The sequence below is a fragment of the Juglans regia genome, chromosome 10, assembly GCF_001411555.2.
Source record: "Juglans regia cultivar Chandler chromosome 10, Walnut 2.0, whole genome shotgun sequence".
In the NCBI taxonomy this organism is placed as follows: domain Eukaryota; kingdom Viridiplantae; phylum Streptophyta; class Magnoliopsida; order Fagales; family Juglandaceae; genus Juglans; species Juglans regia.
The window spans coordinates 16,325,228-16,342,720 of record NC_049910.1 but is presented as its reverse complement, the minus strand read 5'-3'; the positions used below and the strand labels follow the sequence as shown (position 1 = coordinate 16,342,720).

Sequence of the window (17,493 nt, the reverse complement as noted above, 5' to 3'; positions counted from 1 at the left end):
ATTAAATTATGATTTTCATAATAGCTTATAGAGATGTGAGTTTTAAAAATGATTAAGTTAATTTTTGAAATGAAATTAAGTTGTTTTCTCATACTTGATAAAATTATAGTATAATAAGTTAAGAATATATTTCATGATAATAGTATTTATTGGATTTATGATAATTAACTAGACAATTATTAAAGCTATTTCCGTGGTATTATTTTTTAAGTAAATGAAGAGTTTTAGTAAGTCCTTCTAGAATTTTAGTAACGTTTAGTTTTCCATATAGGTGTGTAACGCCCCATCCCCGAGGGTCAGGAGGGTTAACTCATGTCACTTAAAAATCATTTTCTTTCCACGTAGTACACACTCTAATTTTTCTCTATCGCACAAAATACTCATATATTTATATCAATTACTCCAGAATAACTATTATAAGACAATACAAAGTCTTAATATAAATATCAATCTCCCAACAAATCACATCATCAGAGCACAACAAGCTTACTAAATGAAAATTCTCAATACCCATATAAACCTTCTATGCTTAAACCATCATTCTTAACTCTTCTCACCCATACTCCATATCCTTGATCCTCAACTAAAACATTCAAATCATCTGAAAAAGTTGGTGGAGATAAGGGGTGAGTTATCAACAACTCAGTAAGCAGAGAACATATACTAGTATCTAAACATGAGCATTTTCAGAAAATTCAGTATGCAGAAACAAAAACATTTTATTTTTATATGCAGATCTCAGAAAAAAACCGTGTTATCAGAAAATCAGAGCGACTTTCAATCTTTTCATACTCAAAATCAATAATTCATATTTAAGGATCCATTTCACATTCAAAAACGCTTTGGTATAACATAACTGAACATCTTCATATTCTCATATCATATCATATACTATGTTTAACCCCAGTGGTAGGATTGTGCTATCCCCGGTGGCCAAACCAGGCAGTATCATGTGGTGAACTTCCCATTTTTCAATTTCGGAGCCCCGAGTGTGCACACAGGAAAAAACACGTAAAAAGACCACTTTGTTTCCAAAGTGGGTGCACTCATATCATATCATATCATGGTGGTACCAACCATATCACGTGAACCAATATCATCTCAGAACCATATTCAGAACAGATAAGTATGACAAAGTTTTATCATATCAAAACACGTGCGAAACATATTCATTTCATTTCCATTCTATAAAAAAAAAAAAAAAAGATCCAAATCATTTCATATCACATGCATAAAAATCTCAATGATAACATATTCGCTCTTTTGTATATTTCATAAACATGTCAAATATTGCTTATGTCTACACATTTCATATCAAAAAAATTATTTATTTTCTCTTTCATATGTATCTCATGAGGGAATGCGAAACATATACTGAGGTTGTTTTTCATTTTTTTTCTTTTTAAAACAACATGCACATTTTTACAAACCAACCTCAGTTCATTTCTTTTTATGCAAATCTAGCATGGGAACCCGGTTACCTGGACTTCTTAGCTTTTCAAAAATTTCCTAAAAAATGTCGAGTCGACTATAAATCATCACCTATAAAAATAATCATGTAATTTTTGTAAGTTTCCAATAGATCACATATTTCGATATTTAAGCCTAAGCTTCTTAAATAACCTATTTTAAATTTCTCAAAACTTAAAACCTTCATAATCCCAAAATATATCATTACTTCCTAAAATCACCAATATCCACCACAACCCACGTCATATACAAAACACCAACATTTACACCCGAACAGCCAACAAATCTCATAGTCTAAACCAATCATACTAACAACTCCATCACCCAATCCAATCAACCCCGTTACTCCTCGGACTCAGTCCGACAAAACCAATCAGCAATTAAATACAGTGTAATGTGCTAGTGTAAAAATACATTAAATTCACAAGAATTCTTTGGAAAATACTTACAGTGCTATATAATAATTTCTGGAGGATCACGGAGGCACAAAAAGTGAAAAAACAGCTGAAAAACAGTGCAAAATACACTGTGGCCGTGGGTCACAGATACCCACTTTTCAACAGGTGCAAACGAAGACCCGAGATTGATAGGGTAGGGCCTAGGGATGTCGGTGAAACTAGTGGTGGTGATGGTTGGCCGTGGGTGGCGGCGCAAAGGGTGGTTTAAGGCCAAAAATACCCAAAACGGAAATGGAGTTGGATGTGCTTCACCAGTGACAGATCGGAGGTGGGGTTGGGTCCAATGGGTTGCTTGGAGGTCAAGGATGAAGTGGTGAAGAAATGGTAGTCAATGGTGGTGCAACGGCGGTGCAGCGGCAGAAGAGGTGCCGCTGCTTCAATGGGCTCGTGGTGGCTAACGGCGGCGCGGCTGGGGCTGGAAATGGAGGGGTGGCTTCGTCGGCGGCTGGGGAAGATGGTGGGCCAGGCGGTGTCGGTCACCGCCGGCTCACAGCGGCACTGGGAGGAGAAGAAGAATCGGACGGAGGGAGAGAGATGGCTGGCGTGTGCGTGCGGGAAGGAACCAGGAGAGGAAGAAGAAAAGAAAGAAAAGAAAAAGAAAGAAAAAGAAAAGAGGAAAGAGAAAATATAGGGAAAGAAATGAGATCCAATCCTCACATCTTGGGTCACAAAAATGATACAACGGAAACGATTTTAAAACTGCAAGTGAAATAAAATAATTCAAACGCAGTGATTAAATTGAAAATAATTAATTAAACCCAACAATAAGTTAATTTAATTTGAGAAGAAATTTAAACACATAACAATAATTAATTTAAAGAAAGTACTTCAAAAATGATTTTCGTAAACTAAAAATCATAAAAATAGCCTAATTAAAAATCCAATAATTTTAAAACAAGAGAATAAATTCTGAATTAATAAAAATAATTCATTCATTAAAATACACTAAAATACGGGGTGTTACAAGGTGAAGATTGGTTTTCATTTGGCACAATTGTGGAAAAATTAAAAAAAGTTAAAAAGTTCATGTAAACGGGATTCCTATACTAAATTTACATAAAATGAAAAATGAATTGAAGTTGGTTTCTAAAATGTGTATGTTGTGTTTTTAAAAGAAAATGTGAAATCAACCTCAGTTACGGGTTCTACATTCGCTCATGAAATCTATATAAAAGAGAAAAATGTTTTTGACATGAGTAGTATAGACATGAGTAATATTTAACATGTTTCTAAAGTTTACAAAATAGAGAATATGAAATTTAAGAATTTTTGTATATATGATTTGAAAATATTTTGAATCGGTTTTTAATCTTATAAAAATGGTATAAATATATTAGTATGTGGTTTGAATATATTCAGTATGTGGTTTAATATGATAGGAGTATGAAAAATCTTTGGGATGACTTAGCAGCGTTAGGGGTTTTAGAGTACTTATTAATATTTGTACCTAAATAAAAATTTTCGAGCACAACTTTCTACGAGATCATTGGTTTTTCCTCCTCTAGTCAGTGAGATGGTTGACCATAAGGATATATGTAATACCAAATTTATGGTCCCTTCAAATCGATCGTGTTATCATTTATAAACGAGATCTAGAGCCAGTGCAGCTGTACAACAGTAGATTGAAATACAGTAAACAACAGAAAATCCTGGCATTATATTCTAGATATCTCATTACTAATATCTAGGAAAACGATTGCCATTTAACAACTAAACCATTCATTGATGCGTATATCTAATCTAACCATCTAAAAATCCCGATCCGTTGATCCCAACTGAACTAGGGGTGAAAGGTAGAACATGGAACCACTCCCCATCAAGCTGTAGAGTTCTTACTGTCTGAGTAAAAGGGTCATACAATACAAGCTCCCCCTGATCTCTGCACACAATAAACAACTCGCCCCTCTTCCAAAACCCCAACGGCCATCCAAAGCCGCAAATGGGTACGATCCTCACCAGCCGAATCCAAGATTCTTTAACACCAAACTCGAGCAACAGCCATATATCGAAGAATCTCTCCTCCCCCTTATTACGAGGAAAAACTATCAAAGCAACCGATTCTTTTAGTACCGTGAGAGTCCTCCAAGTAATTTCACCATATAAAAGACTATAATTGGGCAATGCCATCGTTCGGATCACCTCATCGCACACGTCGAACGCAACAATCTTCTCGTCCCCATAATAACTTAGCGCCAACCAGAAACAGACACCATTCATATAAGATGAATCGACTCCTTGAAACTTAGGCACTTCAACATCGACGATAAGATTTCTCCAAGAACCTCCGCTTAGGCTATAAACCTCCACTTCCTGGTTCAGATGGACACGACCAGCCAAGTAAGGAGGGAGATACGGCTCATCACTCTCCAGCACATAGCGAATCCTCAAAACCTTAAACTCTTCGTGTATCGGGTCGAAACCGAAACAGACGGTTTCCACGTCCCAAGCGTGAGGGAGGAACACGAACTCCACCGTGGTGGGGTTCCACACAACGATGTTGCTGGTGCCGTAGTAGTCAAAGAGACAGAGCAAGCCATTACAGGAACCCACAATCTTAATATCATACGGGCTTTGTAACGGAAGATCTTGATGAGTTTTAGAGTCAGAGGCAGAGGCGAGAGTGCTGTAGCATAGGAATGAGTAAGACAGTCTTCTGTGTGTGGATTCGGGGGAGCGTTTTACGAAGAGGAGTTGATGGGTGGGGTTGGCGAGAATGCAATCGTTGATGAGACTTTTGGAGAGGTAATCGGGAGTGCCGATGAGGGTGGCCCAAGATTTGCTGACGGATCGGAATCGAATAAGACATTTTAGGGGAAGCCCGGGGAGAATTTCAAGAACCAAGTCTTCAGGGATGTAAGCGGACATGGCTGGCCCCTCTCTGTTCTCGTTTTCTTGCAAGTATCCGCGTAACTGCTTATTATATATTATGGTTTAAGGGAGAGTTAGTTGAAATAAATTTAAAAGTCAAGTAAAATATTATTATAATATTATTATTATTTTGAGATTTGAAAAAATTAAATTATTTATTACATTTTATGTGAAAACTTAATAAAATTATAATAATAATATGAGGTGAGATAAGTTAAAAGGTTTTTGCAAACTAATGTTGCGTTTAGATATTGAGCTGAAATCAGTTAAGTTGAGTTCTTTATGAGTAGTAGTTTGTTGAGTAGTGGGGGAAGTTATATGGGGCCCATTAAACTGAGTTTAAAGTGTGTTTGAATGTTAAGATGAATTTAGTACTTTCTATAAAAAATTAAAAAATATTGTGATTTCCATGTATAAAGATGTTTTAAATTGAAAAAAAATTGTAAGTCTGTAAGAAGGTTTTGAGTTTGAATGAGTGTAAGAATTTGAAAATTGAGTGTTTAGATGTTAAACTCAACTTAAAGTTAGATTGAACTCAACTGAACTCAGAGCTCAACTGAGTTTGAAAATCAAATGATACCTAAACCTTGGAGCCCAGTTCTGGTCTCCGTGCGATGGCAAGGGTTAACTTACACTTTTCTTTTCTTGTTTTATATTTTTATTTTGGGCTATGGAAGGCAATAATTTCATTGAATCAGAGATTACAAATTGTAATAATAAAATAATATTTCTTTCACTTTTTTATCCTTTTTTTTTATATATAGAAAAGCATAATTTCATTGAATCAAAGAGATTACAAATCATTCTTATCAAGCCAAATAGCTTGAGATGCAAACATTGGGACATTATCCTACCACATCTTAATATTTTCTACTTACCAAGCATATCTTGTTAATCTATCTGCTACCTCATTGTCCATTCCGTGAACACGTAGCACTTTGCATTCATTGAAATTATTCACAAGTCTTTGTATTTCTCTCAATAAAATTCCAAGAGTTGATAAAGAGTCTCCAGAAAATTGAAGCTCATTAATCAGCATCAAACAATCACTTTCTAAGATTAACTTGGGGATACACCAGTTAACACAAAATTGCAACCCATGAAACATAGCTAGAACTTCAATACTTTCCGAATTTGCCACTTTATTTTCCACTTTGCTAGTTGCTATAATAACTTCACCTCGTTCATTTTTTAGTACAGCAACAACTCCAACTTCTTTGATAAAGAAAAAAAAAGCACTATCCACATTTAACTTCAGATATTCTGGTGGAGGAGGCTTTCGATAGCACAACAAACTAAATAACCAACCAACACCCAACAAAATAAAGAGGATGAGAGAGAAATAAAAGAGTCTATAGCAATGTCTATTTCGACTTATACTATGAGTTGTTTTCTGTTTCCTAAATCTTTATATTCTGAGTTGAAAAGTTTAATGGCTTAGTTCTGGTGGGGAAATCAATCTCAGGGGAGGAAAATTTATTCTGTTAGTTGGGAGAAGCTGTGTGACTTTAAGCTTCAAGATGGGATGGGTTTTAAAAACCTAAGGTTGTTTAATTTGGCTCTCCTAGCAAAACAAGGTTGAAGACGTTTGAAGAATGAAAACTCACTTTTGTTTAGTATCTATAAGGCAAAGTATTTTTCAAATACCAGTTCTTTTTAGGCTAAAGCTGATTTGTGATCTTTATATATTTGGAAGAGGATTTGGGAAGCTAGACACTTTTTTATCGAAAGGTTGCGGGTGGTGTGTGGGAAATGGAATGAATATATCAGTATTCAAAGATCCTTGGATACCAAGATGTGAATTGCCTGCTGTTCAGTCATTTGTTGATGAAGATATGAGAGTAAATTCTCTGATAGATGAGAGCAAAAGGTGATAGAATGTTCAGAGTTTAAGAGCTCTATTCAATCCAAATGAGGTGAGGCGAGTTTTGAAGCTGAATGTGTATTTAGATGCTGAAGACTATGTTTTCTGGGTATATGAGAGAAATGAAATGTACTCGGGTAAAAGTGCATATAAGATGTTTCGAAATTCTGGTGTATAGATTTTGGGTGAAAGTTCAAGACAAAAATCTTTTTGGAAATGTTTGTGACATTTGAAGTAACTTAAAAAATGAAAATATTTGCTTGGAAAGCTTGTTTGGAGAAGTTGCCTACATATCATATTTGAAGGAGAAATCATATTATTGATGATGATGCATGTGTGTTCTGTGGGAGGGAAAGAGATGATGTTGCTCATGCTATTTTTTATTGTTATGATGTGAAATAGATGTATATAGACCACCTTAAGTTATATAGAAATGTTGATTCTGGTTTGAGCTTTTGGGATTTGGCTAATGTGGCTTGGGAAAGAGGGTTAGAGGAAGACTTGACTACTTTTATTGCAATTGCTTGGGCTCTTTGGCATAGAAGAAACAATTTTATATATGAGCAGGTCCTTCTTGGAACACAAATGGTGATTAATAATGCTCTATCTCTAACGTTAGAGTTCAAATAACTTCAGGTTTTTTATGTTTCATAGAATCACATTAAGAAAGTTGTATCTTGGAACTCTCCTCCAATAGGCTACCTTAAGTTCACTGTTGATGGTGCAATCATTTATGAACAACGTACAGCTGGGGTAGGAGTGCTTCTTCGAGATCATAATGGTGATGTTCTAGTTGCTTGTAGTGAACTGGAAAGGGAGCTAGTGTCTTCTGAATTTATTGAGGCTGTTGCTATGCTTAGAGGATTGCAATTGTTTGTCCAATGGGGTGTTCCAAAGTTAATGCGTGAAGTAGATTGTTTGCTTCTTGTGAATGCTTTGAATAATCTTACTGATTATATTACTAATTTTGATTTTCTACTTCAAGATTTTTGAAAAAAAATGACTTGCTTTCAAGAAGTTCAAGTTTTGCATGTAAACAGACTAGGGAATACTGCCGCACATCAGTTGGCAAGTCATGCTTGGAATGATATAATGGAGCAGCGTTAGGGGTTTTAGATGAATTATTAATTTTTGTACCTAAAGAAACTTTTTCGAGCACAACTTTCTACGAGATCATTGGTTTCTCTTCCTCTGAGTCAGTGAGATGGTTGACCATAAGGATATATGTAATACCAAATTTATGGTCCCTTCAAATCGATCGTGTTATCATTTATAAACGAGATCTAGAGCCAGTGCAGCTGTACAACAGTAGATTGAAATACAGTAAACAACAGAAAATCCTGGCATTATATTCTGGATATCTCATTGCTAATATCTAGGAAAACGATTGCCATTTAACAACTAAACCATTCATTGATGCGTATATCTAATCTAACCATCCAAAAATCCCGATCCGTTGATCCCAACTGAACTAGGGGTGAAAGGTAGAACACGGAACCACTCCCCATCAAGCTGTAGAGTTCTTACTGTCTGAGTAAAAGGGTCATACAATACAAGCTCCCCCTGATCTCTGCACACAATAAACAATTCGCCCCTCTTCCAAAACCCCAACGGCCATCCAAAGCCGCAAATGGGTACGATCCTCACCAGCCGAATCCAAGATTCTTTAACACCAAACTCGAGCAACAGCCATATATCGAAGAATCTCTCCTCCCCATTATCTTTACGAGGATAAACTATCAAAGCAACCGATTCTTTTAGTACCGTGAGAGTCCTCCAAGTAATTTCACCATATAAAAGACTATAATTGGGCAATGCCATCGTTCGGATCACCTCATCGCACACGTCGAACGCAACAATCTTCTCGTCCCCATAATAACTTAGCGCCAGCCAGAAACAGACACCATTCATATAAGGAGAATCGACTCCTTGAAACTTAGGCACTTCAACATCGACGACAAGATTTCTCCAAGAACCACCGCTTAGGCTATAAACCTCCACTTCCGGGTTCAGATGGACACGACCAGCCAAGTAAGGAGGGAGATACGGCTCATCACTCTCCGGCACATAGCGAATCCTCAAAACCTTAAACTCTTCGTGTATCGGGTCGAAACCGAAACAGACGGTTTCCACGTCCCAAGCGTGAGGGAGGAACAGGAACTCCACCGTGGTGGGGTTCCACACAACGATGTTGCTGGTGCCGTAGTAGTCAAAGAGACAGATCAAGCCATTACATGAACCCACAATCTTAATATCATACGGGCTTTGTAACGGAAGATCTTGATGAGTTTTAGAGTCAGAGGCAGAGGCGAGAGTGCTGTAGCATAGGAATGAGTAAGACAGTCTTCCGTCTGTGGATTCGGGGGAGCGTTTTACGAAGAGGAGTTGATGGGTGGGGTTGGCGAGAATGCAATCGTTGATGAGACTTTTGGAGAGGTAATCGGGAGTGCCGATGAGGGTGGCCCAAGATTTGCTGACGGATCGGAATCGAATAAGACATTTTAGGGGAAGCCCGGGGAGAATTTCAAGAACCAAGTCTTCAGGGATGTAAGCGGACATGGCTGGCCCCTCTCTGTTCTCGTTTTCTTACAAGTATCCGCGTAACTGCTTATTATATATTATGGTTTAAGGGAGAGTTAGTTGAAATAAATTTAAAAGTTAAAATATTGTTATAATATTATTATTATTTTGATATTCAAAAAAGTTAAATTATTTATTATATTTTATGTGAAAACTTAATAAAATTATAATAATAATATGAGGTGAGATAAGCTAAAAGGTTTTTGCAAACTAACGTTGCATTTAGATATTGAGCTGAAATCAGTTGAGTTGATGTAACGCCCCAAACCCGGGTGGCTTGGAGAATTACTACTTGTCACTCATACTTATGTCTCCCAACACATTCGAAGAATAATCTCCAAAAACTTCATAAATGAAATCAATCTCAAATCTTCTCAATAATCTCATTACAAACTCCACACAATCTTTAATACAATAATAATAAATCAAAGGGGTCTATAACCTCCCGGTAGTCATAACAATCCAACCAATAATTTTATAAATCTCACTGAAACCCAAGATATTATTAAAACTCAAAGAGATTAAAACTAAGAACACCAGAAGTCCTTCTTCTACCAACATCTCCTCAGCTTAAACACAAACAGCAATCTAATCCAGGTCCTCATTTGGACTCTCCACATCATCTGAAAAATATTATAATGATAGGGGGTGAGTTATCAACAACTCAGTAAGCAGAAATCATATGCTAGTGTGCAAACATGAGCATTTACAAAGTATAGCATGCAGAACAAAATATTTTTCAGACTTATCATGCAGAACAGAACATATTTTCAAAAGTAATAGAGTGATGGTTTTAAGACACGTACAACCCATAACACTTTGGCATAACATAAACTGAGTATCATCATCAGATCAAAACAGAGCATCAAACAGAGCAGAGACCATGTTTCACCCCCGTGGTAGGGTTGTGTTAACCCCGGTGGCCAAACCAGGTAGAAACAGAGGTGAAATCTTTCCTTTATTCTTCTCGGAGCCCCGAGTGTGCACACAGGAAAGACCACAATAAAACCACTTTGTTTCCAAAGTGGGTGCACTCAGAGACAGAGAAGTTGGTACCAACCCAAATAGAGCAGAGCATAACAGAGCAGAGCAGAGCAAAGGAGAGACAGAGTCAGATACGAAAACCAGTACACCATGCCAAAGGTTTTCAGATATTATATCAAAAAAATTACAGAGTACCAAAACAGAATCAGAACAGTTTACACACGTTGAATACAAAAGCCAGAACAAATAAATGCACAACTTTTCATATTCCCAATATCGCTCTTTTTTCAGATTTCAGAAACCACATGACAAAATTTAGCTCATGTCTACACAATGCATGTCAGAATATAATTTTCCTTTTTCACACAGATTTCATGAATAATGCAGATAAGTGACGGAGGTTGATCTTTGTTTTCATAAGTTCCCAACACAACACAAATTATGCAAGTTTTCATAAAATCAACCTCAGTCTTATTAGCTTGTATAAAACCCAGCATAGGAACCCCGCTTACCTGACTCCTGCAGCGCATTATCTATGACTTGAATACAGTCTCTATCCATCTCGTTACCTATTCATAAAAATAATATAAACTAAATATTAAAGTCCAACAACACAAAATTGATCTTAGATAACTCAAGACCCAAACTCTAGATCATAATTCAGCAAGTTTAATCAAACTCCAACAGCCAAATAACAATCCAGACAGCCCTCACTTCGACCCAAAATATTCTATACCAATCTCAGTATTGTCCAATACAAGCATAAAGACCAATGCCAATTCAAATTCCAATAACTCACACTTATTCCAACAGTTCGCAGTCCCAAACAATTACTAACAATTTAACCAACACTAAACAAAGCACACTTCTTCCCATTCACAACTCCATAACAGAAAATATAAACTAATACCTCCAAAAATTAAACTGCACTCGACAAAGAAAATTAATTCCCCTCTAAATATTCTCTCAACCATCAATCCAATCGACCCCCCTTACTCCTCGGACTCAGTCCGACACAACCAACAACTTCACAGTAAAAATGAATTAGCGCATAAATACATTTAAATCTCAAAAGTTCTTTGGAAAAAAAATACTTACAATGCTATAATATAATTTTTGAAAGATCACGGAGGTGCTAGAAGCGGCAACGCAGCAACAAAACAGTGCCAAATGCACTGTGGCCGTGGGTCTCAAAAACCCACTTTTGAACGGGTGTAAACGAAGACCCGAGATTGATAGGGTAGGGCTTAGGGATGTCGGTGAGACTAGTGGTGGTGGTGGTTGGCCGTGGGTGGCGGCGCAATAGGCGGTTGAAGTGCAAAAACACCCAAAACGGAAATGTTGATGGTGGGGCTTCACCGGAGACAGATCGGAGGTGGGGTTGGGTCCATTGGGTTGCTAGAAGGTCGAGGATGATGTGGTGAGAAGATGGTGGCCGGAGGTGGCGCGATGGCGGCGCGGCGGCGCAAGGAATACCGCGGTTTCGTGTGGTGCGTGGAGGCTAACGGCGGCGCGGCTGGGGCTGGAAATCGGAGGGGGAGGTCGCCGGTGGGTGGGGGTGCTGGGAAGCCGGGCGGGGACGACCACTGCCGGCGCACGGCGGCGCTAGGGGCGAAGGAAGAATCAGACGGAGAGAGGGAGGGGGGTTTGCGGCGCGCGGGAACCAGCCAGGAGAAGAAAAAAAAAAAAAGAAAAAGGAAGAAAAAGAAAAGAGGAAAGAGAAAAATGTAGGGAAAGAAATGAGATATAATCCCCATATCTTGGGTCACAAAAATGGTCCAATGGAAACGATTTTAAAACAGCAAGTGAAATAAAATAATTCAAACGCAGTGATTAAAATGAAAAATAAATAATTAAACCCAACAACAAGTTAATTTAATTTGAGAAGAAATTTAAACGCAAAAAAAAAATAATTAATTTAGAGAAAGCACTTCAAAAATAATTTTCACAAAATTAAAATCATAAAAATAACACAACTAAAAATCCAACAATTTTAAAACAAGAGAATAAATTTTAAATTAATAACAAATAATCTTTCAATTAAAAAAAAAAATACACTAAAATACGGGGTGTTACATCCTTCCCCCCTTAAAAAAATTTCGTCCTCGAAATTTACATGGTCAAACATGACGCTAAAGCAGGATAGAAGATACAACCCAAAACACGTTCGAAAGGATCATGTCATCAACAACTCCCAACAAGCATGAGTAAAGTTCTCTCAAGTCTATCTCCATAGGCAATTTCATCATACTCGTATTAGTCCCCCAGTGGCACAACACGTCCAGTATTCCTAGGGTGACTATGCTATCCAAAATCTCATCTTTCCACAAGAGCCTTAATACAACATCCAAGGAATCCCAATGATTATTATTATCGTAACACGATCTGCGCTAACCTCAATCGACTCCTATGTTAAAACTCACAAAGCTTCATTGAATTCTACAAGTTGGTAACCTATTAGCCACTTCCAAAGTTAACCATCAATAAACATTTCCATCATCCGGACATATTCCCTCAAAATCAATAAGAATTATATCCTAATTCCGCACCACCAATAGTTTAATCTCTAATTACAAGTATCTTTATCAAATTTCAAATTACCAAAAATTCCTTAAGATCAACACAAGGTTTGAATCCTTAATTATAACCAAAATATCGCGCTCCTGCTGCACACTCTGATAATTTGCCACATGCATAAAAATTTATACCCTCATAAAACAATACCATCGAGTACAAGGTGGCTCCATACCTACTGACCAGAAAACTCTTATGACATTTGGTAGTAAATTCTTGATCTCTAAAACCATACACTATTACACACTTTCCTCAAATTCACCAAGAATTCATTCTTGAATCTACACCAACTATTATCCTTGAATCTGATATGGATCTAATCCCAAAACTTGCCACTAAAACCCCGAACTAATAACAATCATTATCCAAACTAGATCAATACTTTCAATCCCCAAAGAAGCAATCTCCTTGAAAATCCCTATATCTATAACTCAACTCTGATCAACCCCATAATAATGGTCACATACTAACCAATCTCCAAAATAAATCCAGCTAGCACACCAAGCCTGCAAAATTAAAAACTTAAATCTCATTTCCATTCAGTCCTTCAAATTTGTAATTCTAAAACCTTAAATTATATCAGAATCATTCTCCGAAATCTGTAAGATCGATGAACTTATATCCAATAATAAAACAATCGACTCCCGAAATTTTCAAAATCTAAAACATTAAATGATAACAATCATTTCCTAAAGTCTGTAAAACCTTAAACTTTTGGTGAAATTTCCGTAAGTTTATCCTTAAAGTTTGTTGAACTTAAAATTTTCTATTCTAAAGCCTCGTGTCATATATCCATGAAATCGAAAACCTCAAATATCTTACTACCCAAATAGATCACCCAGACTATGCCGTTCCTTTCAAAACATGAAATTATAAATGCACACCAAGTCGATAAAAGTTCAAGCTTACTCTGCTAAATATAACAATAGCGTTCTCAGTCGTACCATATTCCTGCCATAACTTAATCTTTAACCCGCTTTTCAATTTCGAACGAAACAAACAAAATAAAATAAACTTAATAAATAAAATAACATAATTTCAATTCAAATAAAATAAAAAAATCAAACAAAACCAAATAAATTCAATTTAAATAAAAATAAAAAATTTCCAATTAAACCTTTAAACTTTTCTGGTACTGCACATATGGTTTTACCCATTCTTAGCCATATCTTTAACCAACTCATATAGTCATTCCTATCATCTCATATTGTAAACCCAACATCGCTCTAAACTCTCTTTCGTCTTTAAAAATCTAACCACCAAAAATCTAAACCTTAAATTAATCTTATAAAGATTATCTCCTATAGTCCACCAAGTAAGCTTGTCGGATCTAAAATCCCTAAATCTCAAAATCTCAAAACTCAATCATAAAGTCTGCAAAATCTAAACCTTAACTATCCACATAATCATCTCTTATTCTTTAAAATTCTACACCTCAAATCTGAAATTTCATCTTAAACCTACAAGGTTTATAGTATGCAGAATCTCTATCCTGTCTCTGATACCAAATGTAACGCCCCAAACCCGGGTGGCTTGGAGAATTACTACTTGTCACTCATACTTATGTCTCCCAACACATTCGAAGAATAATCTCCAAAAACTTCATAAATGAAATCAATCTCAAATCTTCTCAATAATCTCATTACAAACTCCACACAATCTTTAATGCAATAATAATAAATCAAAGGGGTCCATAACCTCCCGGTAGTCATAACAACCCAACCAATAATTTCATAAATCTCACTGAAACCCAAGATATTACTAAAACTCAAAGAGATTAAAACTAAGAACACCAGAAGTCCTTCTACCAACATCTCCTCAGCTTAAACACAAACAACAATCTAATCCAGGTCCTCATTTGGACTCTCCACATCATCTGAAAAATATTATAATGATAGGGGGTGAGTTATCAACAACTCAGTAAGCAGAAATCATATGCTAGCGTGCAAACATGAGCATTTACAAAGTATAGCATGCAGAACAAAATATTTTTCAGACTTATCATGCAGAACAGAACATATTTTCAAAAGTAACAGAGCGATGGTTTTAAGACACGTACAACCCATAACACTTTGGCATAACATAAACTGAGTATCATCATCAGATCAAAACAGAGCATCAAACAGAGCAGAGACCATGTTTCACCCCCGTGGTAGGGTTGTGCTAACCCCGGTGGCCAAACCAGGCAGAGACAGAGGTGAAATCTTTCCTTTATTCTTCTCGGAGCCCCGAGTGTGCACACAGGAAAGACCACAATAAAACCACTTTGTTTCCAAAGTGGGTGCACTCAGAGACAGAGAAGTTGGTACCAACCCAAACAGAGCAGAGCATAACAGAGCAGAGCAGAGCAAAGCAGAGACAGAGTCAGATACGAAAACCAGTACACCATGCCAAAGGTTTTCAGATATTATATCAAAAAAATTACAGAGTACCAAAACAGAATCAGAACAGTTTACACACGCTGAACACAAAAGCCAGAACAAATAAATGCACAACTTTTCATATTCCCAATATCGCTCTTTTTCCAGATTTCAGAAACCACATGACAAAATTTAGCTCATGTCTACACAATGCATGTCAGAATATAATTTTCCTTTTTCACACAGATTTCATGAATAATGCAGATAAGTGACGGAGGTTGATCTTTGTTTTCATAAGTTCCCAACACAACACAAATTATGCAAGTTTTCATAAAATCAACCTCAGTCTTATTAGCTTGTATAAAACCCAGCATAGGAACCCCGCTTACCTGACTCCTGCAGCGCATTATCTATGACTTGAATACAGTCTCTATCCATCTCGTTACCTATTCATAAAAATAATATAAACTAAATATTAAAGTCCAACAATACAAAATTGATCTTAGATAACTCAAGACCCAAACTCTAGATCATAATTCAGCAAGTTTAATCAAACTCCAACAGCCAAATAACAATCCGGACAGCCCTCACTTCGACCCAAAATATTCTATACCAATCTCAGTATTGTCCAATACAAGCATAAAGACCAATGCCAATTCAAATTCCAATAACTCACACTTATTCCAACAGTTCGCAGTCCCAAACAATTACTAACAATTTAACCAACACTAAACAAAGCACACTTCTTCCCATTCACAACTCCATAACAGAAAATATAAACTAATACCTCCAAAAATTAAACTGCACTCGACAAAGAAAATTAATTCCCCTCTAAATATTCTCTCAACCATCAATCCAATCGATCCCCCTTACTCCTCGGACTCAGTCCGGCACAACCAACAACTTCACAGTAAATATGAATTAGCGCATAAATACATTTAAATCTCAAAAGTTCTTTGGAAAAAAATACTTACAATGCTATAATATAATTTTTGAAAGATCACGGAGGTGCTAGAAGCGGCAACGCAGCAACAAAACAGTGCCAAATGCACTGTGGCCGTGGGTCTCAAAAACCCACTTTTGAACGGGTGCAAACGAAGACCCGAGATTGATAGGGTAGGGCTTAGGAATGGCGGTGAGGCTAGTGGTGGTGGTGGTTGGCCGTGGGTGGCGGCGAAAAAGGCGGTTGAAGTGCAAAAACACCCAAAACGGAAATGTTGATGGTGGGGCTTCACCGGTGACAGATCGGAGGTGGGGTTGGGTCCATTGGGTTGCTAGGAGGTCGAGGATGATGTGGTGAGAAGATGGTGGCCGGAGGTGGCGCGATGGCGGCGCGGCGGCGCAAGGAATGCCGCGGCTTCGTGTGGTGCGTGGAGGCTAACGGTGGCGCGGCTGGGGCTGGAAATCGGAGGGGGAGGTCGCCGGTGGGTGGGGGTGCTGGGAAGCCGGGCGGTGACGACCACTGCCGGCGCACGGCGGCGCTAGGGGCGAAGGAAGAATCAGACGGAGAGAGGGAGGGGGGTTTGCGGCGCGCGGGAACCAGCCAGGAGAAGAAAAAAAAAAAGAAAAAGGAAGAAAAAGAAAAGAGGAAAGAGAAAAATGTAGGGAAAGAAATGAGATACAATCCCCATATCTTGGGTCACAAAAATGGTCCAATGGAAACGATTTTAAAACAGCAAGTGAAATAAAATAATTCAAACGCAGTGATTAAAATGAAAAATAAATAATTAAACCCAACAACAAGTTAATTTAATTTGAGAAGAAATTTAAACGCAAAAAAAAATAATTAATTTAGAGAAAGCACTTCAAAAATAATTTTCACAAAATTAAAATCATAAAAATAACACAACTAAAAATCCAACAATTTTAAAACAAGAGAATAAATTTTAAATTAATAACAAATAATCTTTCAATTAAAAAAAAAAATACACTAAAATACGGGGTGTTACAGTTGAGTTCTTTATCAGTAGTAGTTCGTTGAGTAGTGGGGGGAGTTATATGGGGCCCATTAAACTAAGTTTAAAGTGTATTTGAATGTTAAGATAAATTTAGTACTTTTTATGAAAAATTAAAAAATATTGTGATTTTCTCAAAATTTGGGTCCTCACTGGGTTGAGGTTTTTTCTCTCGAGTTGGAGTAGAGTCTCTCAGGTTGGGCTTCCTTGCCTGAAGAGTTGGAGATGGCTGAAGACTTGACAAAGCTATGGGAAGGTTTTAGCCTTACTGAGCAGGAGAGGTCAGGAGTCAAGGTGGAGTCATCCACCCTTCACAAAGCAAAGGAAAGAGGAAGGTCCTGTTTACTAGCCATGGTCATTGAAGACAAAGTTATCAACCG

General features: G+C 37.1%; 2 protein-coding genes across 2 annotated transcripts; both read right to left on the bottom strand.

Annotated features, from left to right (window-relative positions):
- Positions 1-3,668: 3,668 nt before the first annotated feature.
- Positions 3,669-4,793, bottom strand: LOC108999530 (F-box protein At3g07870-like). Its single transcript, XM_018976438.2, has one exon. The coding sequence runs from the start codon at positions 4,791-4,793 to the stop codon at positions 3,669-3,671; it is 1,125 nt and encodes a 374-aa protein (XP_018831983.1).
- Positions 4,794-8,091: 3,298 nt separating this feature from the next.
- On the bottom strand, positions 8,092-9,219 carry LOC109007971 (F-box protein At3g07870-like). Its single transcript, XM_018987891.2, has one exon. It carries the CDS (start codon positions 9,217-9,219, stop codon positions 8,092-8,094), a length of 1,128 nt encoding a protein of 375 aa, XP_018843436.2.
- Positions 9,220-17,493: the final 8,274 nt, after the last annotated feature.